The sequence below is a fragment of the Podarcis cretensis genome, assembly GCF_951804945.1.
Source record: "Podarcis cretensis genome assembly, chromosome: 13".
NCBI lineage: Eukaryota > Metazoa > Chordata > Lepidosauria > Squamata > Lacertidae > Podarcis > Podarcis cretensis.
In genome coordinates, this window is record NC_137182.1 from 44,082,240 (window position 1) to 44,094,499 (window position 12,260).

General features: G+C 43.7%; 2 protein-coding genes across 2 annotated transcripts in view; both read left to right on the plus strand.

Moving 5' to 3' along the window:
- Positions 1-12,260, plus strand: part of LOC307201976 (vomeronasal type-2 receptor 26-like) — a 237,745-nt gene that overhangs the window by 153,696 nt on the left and 71,789 nt on the right. The window lies entirely within an intron of this gene.
- On the plus strand, positions 155-12,003 carry LOC307202022 (olfactory receptor 4Q2-like). Its single transcript, XM_079951642.1, has 3 exons — positions 155-215; positions 5,530-5,633; positions 10,931-12,003. Exon 3 carries the CDS (start codon positions 10,936-10,938, stop codon positions 11,878-11,880), a length of 945 nt encoding a protein of 314 aa, XP_079807768.1. The 5' UTR covers positions 155-215; positions 5,530-5,633; positions 10,931-10,935; the 3' UTR covers positions 11,881-12,003.

Below are 12,260 nucleotides of genomic sequence, written 5' to 3' on the forward strand. Positions count from 1 at the left end.
GAAGTGGGTAACATAAAGACATACAGACATAATTTTATTTGTAGCATCACAATGCTTGGATAATTGTCAAGGTTTAAACCCTCCCACCCAGCCCAACTCTGTGATGGAAAATAATGGCACCTCTACAGAGCCCTAACCTTGACATTTTCCAATTTGAGTAAAGTGGAAAAGGAAGACCAAGAGAACAAAGGAAGCAGTGGGGAAATCCATTTAAGGTATAATATGCAGATTGACTCATGAGATCAGTGTCATCAATCATCGCCTCTAGCTTGGACACCAGTCTATGGGGGAGGATAGTGTTAAAAGCAGAGCTAAAATCCACAAACAGCAGCCTCACATAACTCCCCGGCTGCTCCAGATGGGACAGAGCAGCATGGAGAGTGGTGGTGATAGCGTCTTCCGTGGATCTATTTGCCCTGTATGCAAACTGGTAGTTGTCAAAAATTGGTGGAAGACAGGAAATAATGTGACGGCGCACCAGTTTCTCAAAGCACTTCATGATGATTGGAGTCAGTGCAACTGGTCTGTAGTCATTCAAACTACTGATTGTGGGTTTTTTAGGCAGAGGAACAATAGTTGACGACTTCAGGCAGGGTGGGACAATAGACTGGTGTAAGGACTTGTTGAAGATCTTAGTAAAGACCCTCGCCAGCTGATCCGCACAGCCCTTCAACACCTTTCCAGTGATGCCATCAGGTCCAGCAGCCTTCCTCGGATTCACCATCCTCAATACCTGTCTCACCTCGTGCTCCTCTACAGTGAATGAGGGGCCCCTATGGGCTGGTGGCTGTAATACCGACGTCTCAGGTGGCTCCCTCTCGAAGCGAGCAAAGAAGAGGTTAAGCTCCTCCGCCAGCAAAGGGTCACCGTCGACAGCACCAAGGTTAGGTTTATAGTTGGTAATATGCTGAATCCCCTGCCACATCTGTCTTGTGTTGTTGCTCCTTAAATTATCCTCAATCCTCTGTCTATAATCCAGTTTCGCCCGTCGAATACCCCTCTTCAAGTTTGCTCTTGCCACACTGTAAAGCTGCACCTCGCCCGACCTGAAAGCCCTGTTTCTTTCCCGCAACAGGCATTGGACCTCTCTATTCATCCAGGGTTTCTGATTGGGGTAAAACCGGATGGATTTATTTACTGTGACAGTGTCTGTGCAGTGATTGATATAGCACAGAACTGCCGCCGTGTGCTCCTCCAGGTCTGAACGATCGAAAATATCCCAATTGGTTCTCTCAAAACAGTCCTGCAGCTGGTGAATAGCACCTTCAGGCCAGATTTTAACAGTCCTTGATATTGTGGGAGCCCGTTTCCTGAGTGGGATATATGCTGGTACCAGGAACAGAGACATATGGTCGGACTGGCCCAAATGTGGCAACTGTAAAGCCCTATAGCCGTGATTTACATTCGAATAAACTTTATCCAGTGTCTTGTCCCCTCTTGTGGGACATTTCACATGCTGATAGAGCGTTGGGAGCACTGTTTTAAGTTCAACATGGTTGAAGTCTCCCGCAATGATGTGCACAGCTTCAGGATACTTGTCTTGCTGGCTGCTGATAAGGCTCTGCAGGCATCCCAAAGCCAAGTTGGCATTAGCATCTGGTGGCACGTACACACCAGTTAGCATAACAGCTGTGAACTCCCTAGGGAGATAGGCTGGTCTACATTTAACAGCTACAAATTCCAAATCTGGTGAACAGTGACTGCCCACAGTCTTAGAATTTTTAGACCAGCACTTGTTCACATATACACACAGCCCCCCTCCTTTGGTTTTTCCGAAGTCCATGCTTCGGTCATGACGATGTACCGCACAGCCTTCCAACTGAATAGCTATGTCTGGTATGGACGGTTGAAGCCATGTTTCAATGACAAATAAAACGCAGCAATCTTTTACAAGGCTGTTCTTTGCTGCCTGCAGCCTCAATTCATCCATTTTGTTGGCAAGAGATCTCACATTAGCAAGAAATATGCTAGGGAGTGGTGGTTTAGATGGACTCCTCTGCAATCTTACCAGGACGCCGGCCCGACAACCCCTCCTTTGCCTCCTGTCTCTACGCCGCCTTCGCCTCCTCCCTGGAGGCATAGTAATCCATGGAGAGCCCGGTGGCCTGGCTACTCCCACAGGAACGGTATCTGGGCGAAAATAATCAGCTCTTACAGCTTGTTCACACTGTAACCCGACCTTCAGAAGTTCCTGCCTGCTGTAAATCTTTCTTGCCCGGCCAGACATACTCAGAACAAGTAAAAATAAACAAAAACAAAACGCTGAAAAACAAAGGGAGAGCACTAAGCCACAGCGTCTGTGCGCACCGCCATCTTGGCTGACAGTTGATGACAGTTGATAGATGATAGATCTAAATAATCAGCTCTTACAGCTTGTACACACTGTAACCCGACCTTCAGAAGTTCCTGCCTGCTGTAAATCTTTCTTGCCCGACCAGACATACTCAGAACAAGTAAAAATAATAAAAACAAAACAAAACGCTGAAAAACAAGGGAGAGTACTAAGCCGCAGCGTCTATGCGCGCCGCCATCTTGACCATCAGTAGATGGGGAAAGTAGTGTTAAGCCCTTAGCCTTAACACCGGCTCGCCACAGGGTTGTGTGTTGAGTCCCCTGCTCTTTACTCTCTATACGTATGACTGTACAGCCATCTATTCCAGCAACAAAATCATCAAGTTTGCTGATGACACTACGGTGGTGGGGCTCATTTCAGGAGGGGATGAGTCCGCCTATCGGGACGAGGTGGAGCGGCTCTGTGTTTGGTGTGGAGAGAACAATCTGGCTCTTAATACAGCTAAGACCAAGGAATTGGTGATGGATTACAGGACAAAAAAGGCGGTCATTCAGCCCTTGTATATCAACGGGGAACGGGTGGAGAGGGTGGCGGAATTCAGGTTTTTGGGAGTGACTATCGATCAGGGCATGACTTGGAGCGCAAATACCACTGCTCTGGTGAAGAAGGCTCAGCAGAGAATTTATTTCCTCAGACTTTTAAAGAAGAACAATCTGAGTGAGAAACTGCTGGTGTCCTTCTACCGAGGCTCCATAGAGAGCATTCTCACATACTGTATTTGTGCTTGGTTCTCCAGTTGTACAGCTAGGGAGAAGAAGGTGCTCCAGAAGGTCATAACCACAGCCCAAAGGATTATTGGTCATCCTCTCCCATCTTTGGAAGAACTGTACGGTTCCCGTTGTCTTAGGAAAGCAAACAACATCCTGCAGGATGCATCTCACCCGGGATACAGTCTGTTTGCACTACTGCCTTCTGGCAGGAGATATAGAAACATCAAGTCAAGGACAAATAGACTGAAAAATAGTTTCTATCCAAGAGCTGTGGCCTTTTTGAATGCTGTAACTCGATAGTGTGACCTGGGAGTTTGATGGGTGTGGGTGTGGGTGTGGCTGGAATGTGGTTTGTTTGGTTGTTGTTGCTGTTTTGCTTTTGTTGTTTTTTTTTAAGGGATGACATCCAATTTCGTTGCACTGTGCAATGTTGCACTTGTGTAATGACAATAAAGAATCTATCTATCTATCTATCTATCTATCAATAAGCTACAGTGTTAACCCTCTTATCACTGATTTCATCTGGCAAAGTTACAGAGGTGGAGGCTTAGTCATTGTTTCAGAAACTATACCTCCCCCACCCCAAATCACTCTCTCTATACCCAATCCTCACTAGGGGACTACATCTTTTTAAAGCCAAAACCATTTATTCTCTTTACCCACTTCTGTCTGTATCATTCTGGTTTGTATCTCACCCCCAAAACCCACCTGTCCTGCCCATTTTTCCCTTCAGCTATGTGGTTCTCTGGCACCACCCTCAGATCTACTTCAACCTCCCTGTACCCCACTCTCTCTAAGTTGTAGAGCAGTGAACTGGATTGCTATTAGACCTTTTAAAAATTATTTATTTTTCCACCTTCACAGATACTGAATGAGTCCCACCTCAGTTAGCAGTCACCCACAATTTTATTGATCACAGAGATAATAAATGAATTTACGATAGTTCAGTGCAAAGGAGCATATGGTTTCGGTTACATACTTAAGATATGATTTTGGTTCATATGAACATTCCTACCTACTCTACCATTCTAAATATATCCAGGCTAAATATACACTCACCATTTGTCCCAAAACCATGACTATTAATAACACCAACCCCACTCTATCTCACTAATGCTGCCACAGCTCCCCAAACACTTGACCCCACCCCATGAAACTCCAACTACCACTGTTCCTTTCAACTAAAACCCACCAGTAGTCAATTTCTCTATCTAAATTCTTATCCAGTTACTATTTACTTCCAACATTCCAAGCACAATCTCTTCCTCTCCCAGCCTAACACCTTAATTCAACTATTATACAACCTGAAAAAAGAGACAATGCACACACTTTTGTAAACCAAGAAGATCATTAATAAACATTACAGTGGTACCTCTGTTTACATACGCTTCAGGTTACATACGCTTCAGGTTACAGACTCCACTAACCCAGAAATAGTGCTTCAGGTTAAGAACTTTGCTTCAGGATGAGAACAGAAATTGTGCTTCGGCGGCGCAGCAGCAGCAGGAGGCCCCATTAGCTAAAGTGGTGCTTCAGGTTAAGAACAGCTTCAGGTTAAGAACAGACCTCTGGAACGAATTAAGTACTTAACCCGAGGTACCACTGTATTTGAAATGCACTGCACTGGCTTCCAGTGCATGTCCAGAAAGAAAGAAAGAAAGAAAGAAAGAAAGAAAGAAAGAAAGAGAGTTTGGATTTGATATTCCGCTTTTTCACTACCCTAAGGAGTCACTACCCAAAGGAGTCCCAAAGCAGCTAACAATCTCCTTTCCCTTCCTCCCCGACAACAAACACTCTGTGAGGTAAGTGAGGCTGAGAGACTTCAGAGAAGTGTGATTAGCCCAAGGTCACCCAGCAGCTGCATGTGGAGGAGCAGGGAATCGAACCCAGTTCACCAAATTAAGAGTCCACTGCTCTTAACCATGACACCAGAAAGAAAGAAAGAAAGAAAGAAAGAAAGAAAGAAAGAAAGAAAGAAAGAAAGAAAGAAATTATACTCACCTATATATTTAGCAAAATATATATACTATCACATACTAGTTTACTGTAATTATTCTAATATTTACACACTTTCATTTATATATACACCAGAGCACCACAGGCTCCCACTCCCGTCAGTCCCAGGAGGTATGGCCAATGGTCATGGATGATGGGAGTTGAAGTCAATACAGCATATAAAATGTCAAACATGAAAAACAAGAAGCTGGTTGCAAAGTACAAAACCACTCTACTGGACTTCAGTGCAAATTAAAGGTAAATTGGGCTGGGGAGGAATTTCCTTTACAACTTCTCAGAGTTTTCTGTCTTTCCCTCATTGGAGACATGAGAGCAGCAACAGCGGAAACCAACTCCCTTTGCAATCACAGTCATGCAACTCCTTAATGCCCAGAGCACCTGATTGCCTCGCCAAGATCCAAATGGATAAATTGAGATGTCTTTTCATTGTTCTCATTTTCTGGCTTGCAGAGAGCCTTCGATGTCATTGAGCGACAATAGAACACAACTTCTCACTTCTCATTCCAAGATGTGATCAGTTGGGGAGAGACATTCTCCACACAACTTCAGACTGAGTAAGTAGAGAGCAAGTGGAATCAACAAGGCTGATGGGGGAGACCTGGAACAAATTTGCTAATCATTTCCCCCCTTCAAACAGAAACCATCATGTCCTCCAGATGTTACCAAACTACAACTCCCCTTATCACTGACCATGTTGGCTGGGACTGATGGGAGTTGGAGTTGAATAACATTTAAAGGGCATATCATTGGCTATAGATGTTCTATTTCTGTAATAGTATTTGTGGTGATTGATGCTTTTGAGTTTAACGATTTTAGGGGTAGGTTGTGATTATTCTACAATATTGTCAATTGTCTCCTGTCAAGCACAGAAGAAGGGCTGGCCCTACCATTAGGCAATATGAGGCAACTGCTTCAGGTGGCCAACTAACTCAGGATAATAATAATGGTGATTATTATTATTATAATGATGATGGGAGGTAGTAGCAGCAGCCATATGTTATCTCCCTGCTCTGGAGATCACAGCTGTGTGCCACACAGCCTGCCTTGCAAGAGAGAGGGTCATAGCTCAGTGAAAGAACAACCACTTTGCATGCAGCAACTCCCAAGTTCAATCCCTGGCATTGCCAGGAAGGGTAGGGAAGCCCTGGAGAGCCACTGCCAATCAGTGTAGACAATACTGAGCCAGATTGACCTGTAGGTCTGAGTCAGTACAATGCAGATTCCTGTGTTTCTATGCAGTCACTAAACTAGCCTGCTGTCATCAGATACAATGGAGGAAGATACTCTCCCATTGCCAGAGTCAACTGCTAGCCCAGTCAGTTTGATTCAGAGAGAAAGCAAGTCAGAGAGAGACACACATAGAAAGCAGAGAGTGACTTCTAAAACCATAGCAACACACTAAAAGTACCAAAATAGCAAAGTCAAGGGTGACTATGGGGTTGCATCTTGCTTCAGGCCGAGGAAGCTGGCGTTTGTCCACAGGCAGCTTTCCAGTTCATGTGGCCAGCATGACTAAACTGCTTCTGGAGCAACGGAACACCGTGATGGAAACTAGAGCACACAGAAACACTGTTTCCCTTCCTGTCACAGCAGTACCTTTACTATAACCATGTTGGAGTGCTGACTGTCCCCAAAGGTACCTGATCCTGAAGCAAGGGGCTTTGAATTCTTGTTGTCCAGATATTTTGGGCTGCAACAACCATCACAGTACAGCCATGCTTACCTGAACAGATTAGGATGGTGGAAAATTGAAAACATCTTGAGGACGCCAGGCTAGGAAAGGCTGCCTGAGAGTGTTTCGACACTGAGTCTCTGACTTATATAGTTGTAAGTAAACACACACATTCCAAAATGATATAAACTTTCAGTGACTTTCTTCTAAAGGAAATCAAAGCTGAATAAATGGTACACTTCTCAAAATTCTCACTACATAGGGGCATGAAGTGATTGTGACAAAAGGAAATGAAATGGGACAAGATTTTTGATATAAGCAAAGTTAAACAAAGCAGAGACAAAATATTCTCACTGGGGTTTGCAAGCTTGTACATTTCAGAAACCTACACAGCCTGTTGAACCGGATTGCCTGGATTTGGTTCCCTTTGGAATGAGATCCCTGGAGGCTTTCTGGCATTCTGTAATATGTGTGTTTATTTAAAAATATACAATCTGAACAGAGGTGAATGTAGGCATACTAGCAGACTGTCAATGTCCACTGTACCCCCCTCTGGTTCCCAGTGAACATTTCCAGACTTGTTTATTGTGCATGCATCCTGATTTAATAGTGGGAAGGTTAGGCAGCATTGCATCAATGAAGTGTAAACTCACACTTTCCTCTGCATTTTCTTCATCACAGAAAGTGCAATATTTTGGGAAGTGTATTGTCCTGCAAGACCTCCAAACAGCTGTAATTGCTCAAGATGAGTTTGCCAGAATGTGACTGACTCTAATCTGAAAATAGCAACACTCTAATAGTGCCAAGAGAGGGATGCGGGTGGCGCTGTAGGTTAAACCACAGAGCCTAGGACTTGCTGATCAGAAGGTCAGCGGTTCGAATCCCTGCTCCTGCCAACCTAGCAGTTTGAAAGCACGTCAAAGTGCAAGTAGATAAATAGGTACTGCTCCAGCAGGAAGGTAAACAGCGTTTCCGTGTGCTGCTCTGGTTCACCAGAAGCAGCTTAGTCATGCTGGCCACATGACCTGGAAATTGTACGCCGGCTCCCTTGGCCAATAAAGCGAGATGAGCGCTGCAACCCCAGAGTCGGTCAAGACTGGACCGAATGGTCAGGAGCCCCTTTACCTTTTTAATAGTGCCAAGAAAGAACTCTTCATCTCAGATATTCCTTGGTAATTTAAAAGGCCGGTTGTTGATAACAGTCAACCAATCTTCCAAACAAATGCAACACTGGGCTGCTTCATCAGGACTAATACGCAATTCTTTGGCAATTTCTCCTGGCTCCATTAACCCTCTCTTCTCCAGCCACCCATCTCCCCCATTGTACAATATAGATAGAATTTTAAAATATCTTAAGGCACAACTATATATGCTTTAAAAAGTCAAATCAACTGCAGGTGCATAAAGGACGCAATTCGGTTCACACTTTCCCCATCCCATTGAACACAATGGAATCAATCAAGACTAACAGTGAAATCCTATCCATACCTAACCAGAAGAAACAGGGTAAAACAGAACCTTGAAATGGCCCTTGACACATCTCAGCTATTCCTATTTCTGGAAAGGAATAGCTTGGCCATAATGCTGTAGGCTTTGGTATCTTCTAGACCATATCCTCCAATTGCCAAAAAGATGGAGAGACAATCACGAAAATGTTTAAGCCATCAAGGGACCAGGTTATTTTAAGCAGTATCTTCACCAAATTAAGGTTTTTAGCATAGTGGCACCAGGATTTTTGCAAGACTGTGACTATCAAAATCAGACAAGCACTTACCTCTAAAAACAAGAATTTTTAGATAAATGGTTTGATTAAGCACTGGCCATTTCTTCTGCATTTTATGATTTCTGGATTTTACTAATCTTGGTTTGAATGCAATGCTAGTGCTCCTCTGAGCAGACCTATTGAAATATATTGTCCTAAATGAGTCATGTTTATTTATTTCAGTGGATCTACTCTAAGTAGTTTTATTTTTTATTTCCCGCATTTTCTCCCAAAGTAGCTCATTTTATAATGTTGTAATGATTTAATTGTATATCACCAAGATATTGCTTAATGAGCTAGCAATATATATAAATCTTTATTGTGGTCCAACAACCCATAACATGGATTCAGAATAAAATACAGATTCATACAGACAACCCCCCCCCCAGGGAAGGGAGACCGAAGCATTATTTGTTTAGTCATGTTGATCTTTGATTCGTATGACTATTGAAAGAAACTTTGCCATGGCCACTGTGATATCTTTGGACTTGTCGTCCAGAAGATATTTGGTATAATAGGCTTCAGATTGACCCAGTTGATTTGCCAATAGTGCTTTAATCAATAGTTCCCTAGCTTGATAATATTGTCCGCAATGCAATAAAATGTGCCTCATGCAGTCGAAGTCCTGAGAGCATACAGAGATCCTGTTTTGATAAGGAATACCTCTCAGTCTGCTATTTAACACTTCTGATGGGAATACATTTAATCTGGCTTTGGTGAAAAGATGTTGGTACAGACAAATTTCTAAGATATGCAGGTGTCTGAAAATGGAACCCATAGTAAATTCCTACTGCTAATGGGCCACGGATAACATGAGATTGAGATTGGAGATCACTATGTGATATGCCTTTGCCTCAGAGATTCAAGGGCAGTATCATAGCCCAGATGGTACAGGAGAGAAGGTGGCATACCAATTGAAGTGGTTTTTCTAACCATAATTTTCATCCATGAGCTGGTAAACTCCTCATTGTTTACGTATGGAAGTAAGCCCTTCCCTAGGCCAAAGACTGAGATCTTGAGCCAGTATCTCAGGGCAGCCCACCATGCTTTAGTTGATAGAGGATATTCACCTGTTTCTAAAAATAGTATTGCATTTGGAACACATTTTACCAGAGAAACTTTGCGCGGAGGCCATCAAACGTGGAGAATGAGCATTGAGGCGTAGAGGAGTTGAGAGACAGATTTTGCATTAAATACCTTAATGGCTGGTGGAACATAATAGCCTCCCCTTGCATAAAAGAATCGACATAATAGCCTCCCCTTGCATAAAAGAATCGAAGTATAGCCAGTTTGCTTACCTCTGCCTTTTGATAGGCTGTCTGCCAATGATGTTTCCAGGACTTGGAATGATGGAATAGAAGCCCTAGGTACCGGACGAATTTGGCCTGCTCTGGTACCCATTTACTCAGGGAGAATCTCTTCTCAAACACCAGGACTTTTGATTTTTCATAATTGATGGATAACCCATTACCAGAGCAGTAGTCTGAGAATTTCCTTTATTGGTAGTTCAGGCCAGGTCTGGTTCAGGAGAGGATGGCCATGTCATCCGCATACAGCAAGAGAGGGGTCTTTCTCATCCCCATTTTTGGAAGATGGCCATCAGGGTCCATTAAGCTTGCCTCTAAGTTATCAAAAATAAACTGAACAAAGTAGGGGCCAAAATGCATCCCTTTCTCACTCCCCTGGCCATCTCAATACAGTCAGAGAGCTGGCCCTGCAACCTGCACCTAACCTGCAAATTGCTTCCACAGTACAGGGCTTTAATAAGATGTAGGAGGCATTTATCCTTAGTACTAGCTGTAATTTGGACCATAGTTGGAATCTGAGGATGAAGTCAAAGGCAGATTTCAGGTCCATAAAGGTCACAAAGAGTATTCCCTGTAGAGGTCTGGTGTACTTCTCGGCTAGGAGGGACAGCATTAGACAGTGGTCTGATGTTGAGTGGTTCTCGTGGAAAGCTGCCTGAGTTTCAGATAGTATATTATAGTCATTTAGAAAAGTTGTCAATTTGTTACAGAGAAAGCGGGGCTACAGCTTTCCAAAATTGAAAGCAGACTGATTGGCCTATAATTAGAAGGCACATTTGGGAGGAATCTGTTGATAGGTCATTGATTATAGTTGATCTTAAATTAATTGCAGTTTGTGAATTCAATCCAGTCTCAACTATAGTAGCCAGCTCAGGTGTCCATTTTTTCCTACACAATGCTGGAACATTAGCTTTATCAATTTTTCCTTGTTCTATGTGAGAGCGCTGAATTGAATTTTGGCCAATAGTGGAGATGATTAGAGGCAAATGATCACTGTTATCGATATTGAAGTTTTTGATTAATTAAAAGGCCTCCCTGTTAGTGAGACAGTAATCTATTCTGCTAGCAATTTATAAATAACTAAATAAATCTCTCTCCTTGCTTTCATAGGAAAAATGGAGAACCTAGAAGGAAACTACACTCGGGTCAATGAATTCCTCTTGGCAGCCCTTTCCCCATCATGGCAGTCCCAAGCCGCCCTCTTTGTGGTCTTCCTCCTGGTCTACACAGCCACCCTAGCAGGAAACACCCTCATCATGCTTACAGTGACCTCTGACCCCCGGCTGAGCACACCCATGTACTTCCTGCTGGGTAACCTCTCCTTCCTGGATCTTTGCTACTCCACTGTCACAGCCCCCAAGATGTTGATGGACTTCTTGGTCGAGAAAAGGAGCATCTCCTTTGATGCCTGCATGGCTCAACTCTTTTTCCTCCATTTTGTGGGTGCTGCCGAGATGTTCCTCCTCACCATCATGGCCTATGACAGGTACGTGGCCATCTGCAAACCTCTGCACTATCCCAATATCATGAACAGGCAACTCTGCAGCTGGTTGGTGGCAGCTTCTTGGACCGGAGGCTTCATCCACTCTACAGTCCAGACCATCCTTACTATGAGGCTGCCCTTCTGTGGACCTAACCAAGTGGACAACTTCTTCTGTGATGTCCCACCTGTGATCAAGCTGGCCTGCACTGACACCTATGTTATTGAACTCCTCATGGTCTCCAACAGTGGCCTCATCTCAAGCAGCTGCTTTGTCATCCTGGTGACCTCCTATGCCACAATTCTGGTGAGGATCCGCTCCCCTGAGGGACGTCGCAAAGCACTCAATGTCTGTGCCTCCCACCTAACTGTGGTGACATTGTTCTTTGGTCCTTGCATCTTTATCTATGCCAGGCCTTTCTCCACTTTCTCAGTAGATAAGCTGGTCTCTGTCCTTTACAATATCATCACCCCCATGCTGAATCCGTTGATCTACACTCTGAGAAATAAAGATGTGAAGTCAGCCATGAGGAAGCTGAGAAGCAGGGAAACAATTTCTGGTGGGAAGGTAGACATGTGATTCCCTGCATTCTTCCCTATAAAGACATTCACAGCAGCTAAGATGTACACAGTGTGTTAACTGGAAAGTCTCCAAAGTAATTATCTAAACAGCCATGAACTGATAAAATGTGAGATGCTTTGACTCCTCTGATATATGATTTTATGACCCACCCTGTTCTTTTGCTAGTATGGTGGATGGTTTATAGGAAATCATTATCATGATCACTGCTATTTTTCTAGAAAAAGAGATGCTGGAATTCACCCTGAACATCTCCGTTGTTGTCTTATGACAATGGTGCCCAACTGAGAGCTGCTGGAACTGAGTTCCGATGAGTTCCAGCTGAATAAAAGCCCTGATATGATTATCACTCTACATTGAAATATATGCTCTTATCACTC

Coding starts and splice junctions, on each gene's coding strand:
- LOC307202022 (XM_079951642.1), top strand. CDS start 10,936: ATGGAGAACCTAGAAGGAAACTACACTCGGGTCAATGAATTCCTCTTG.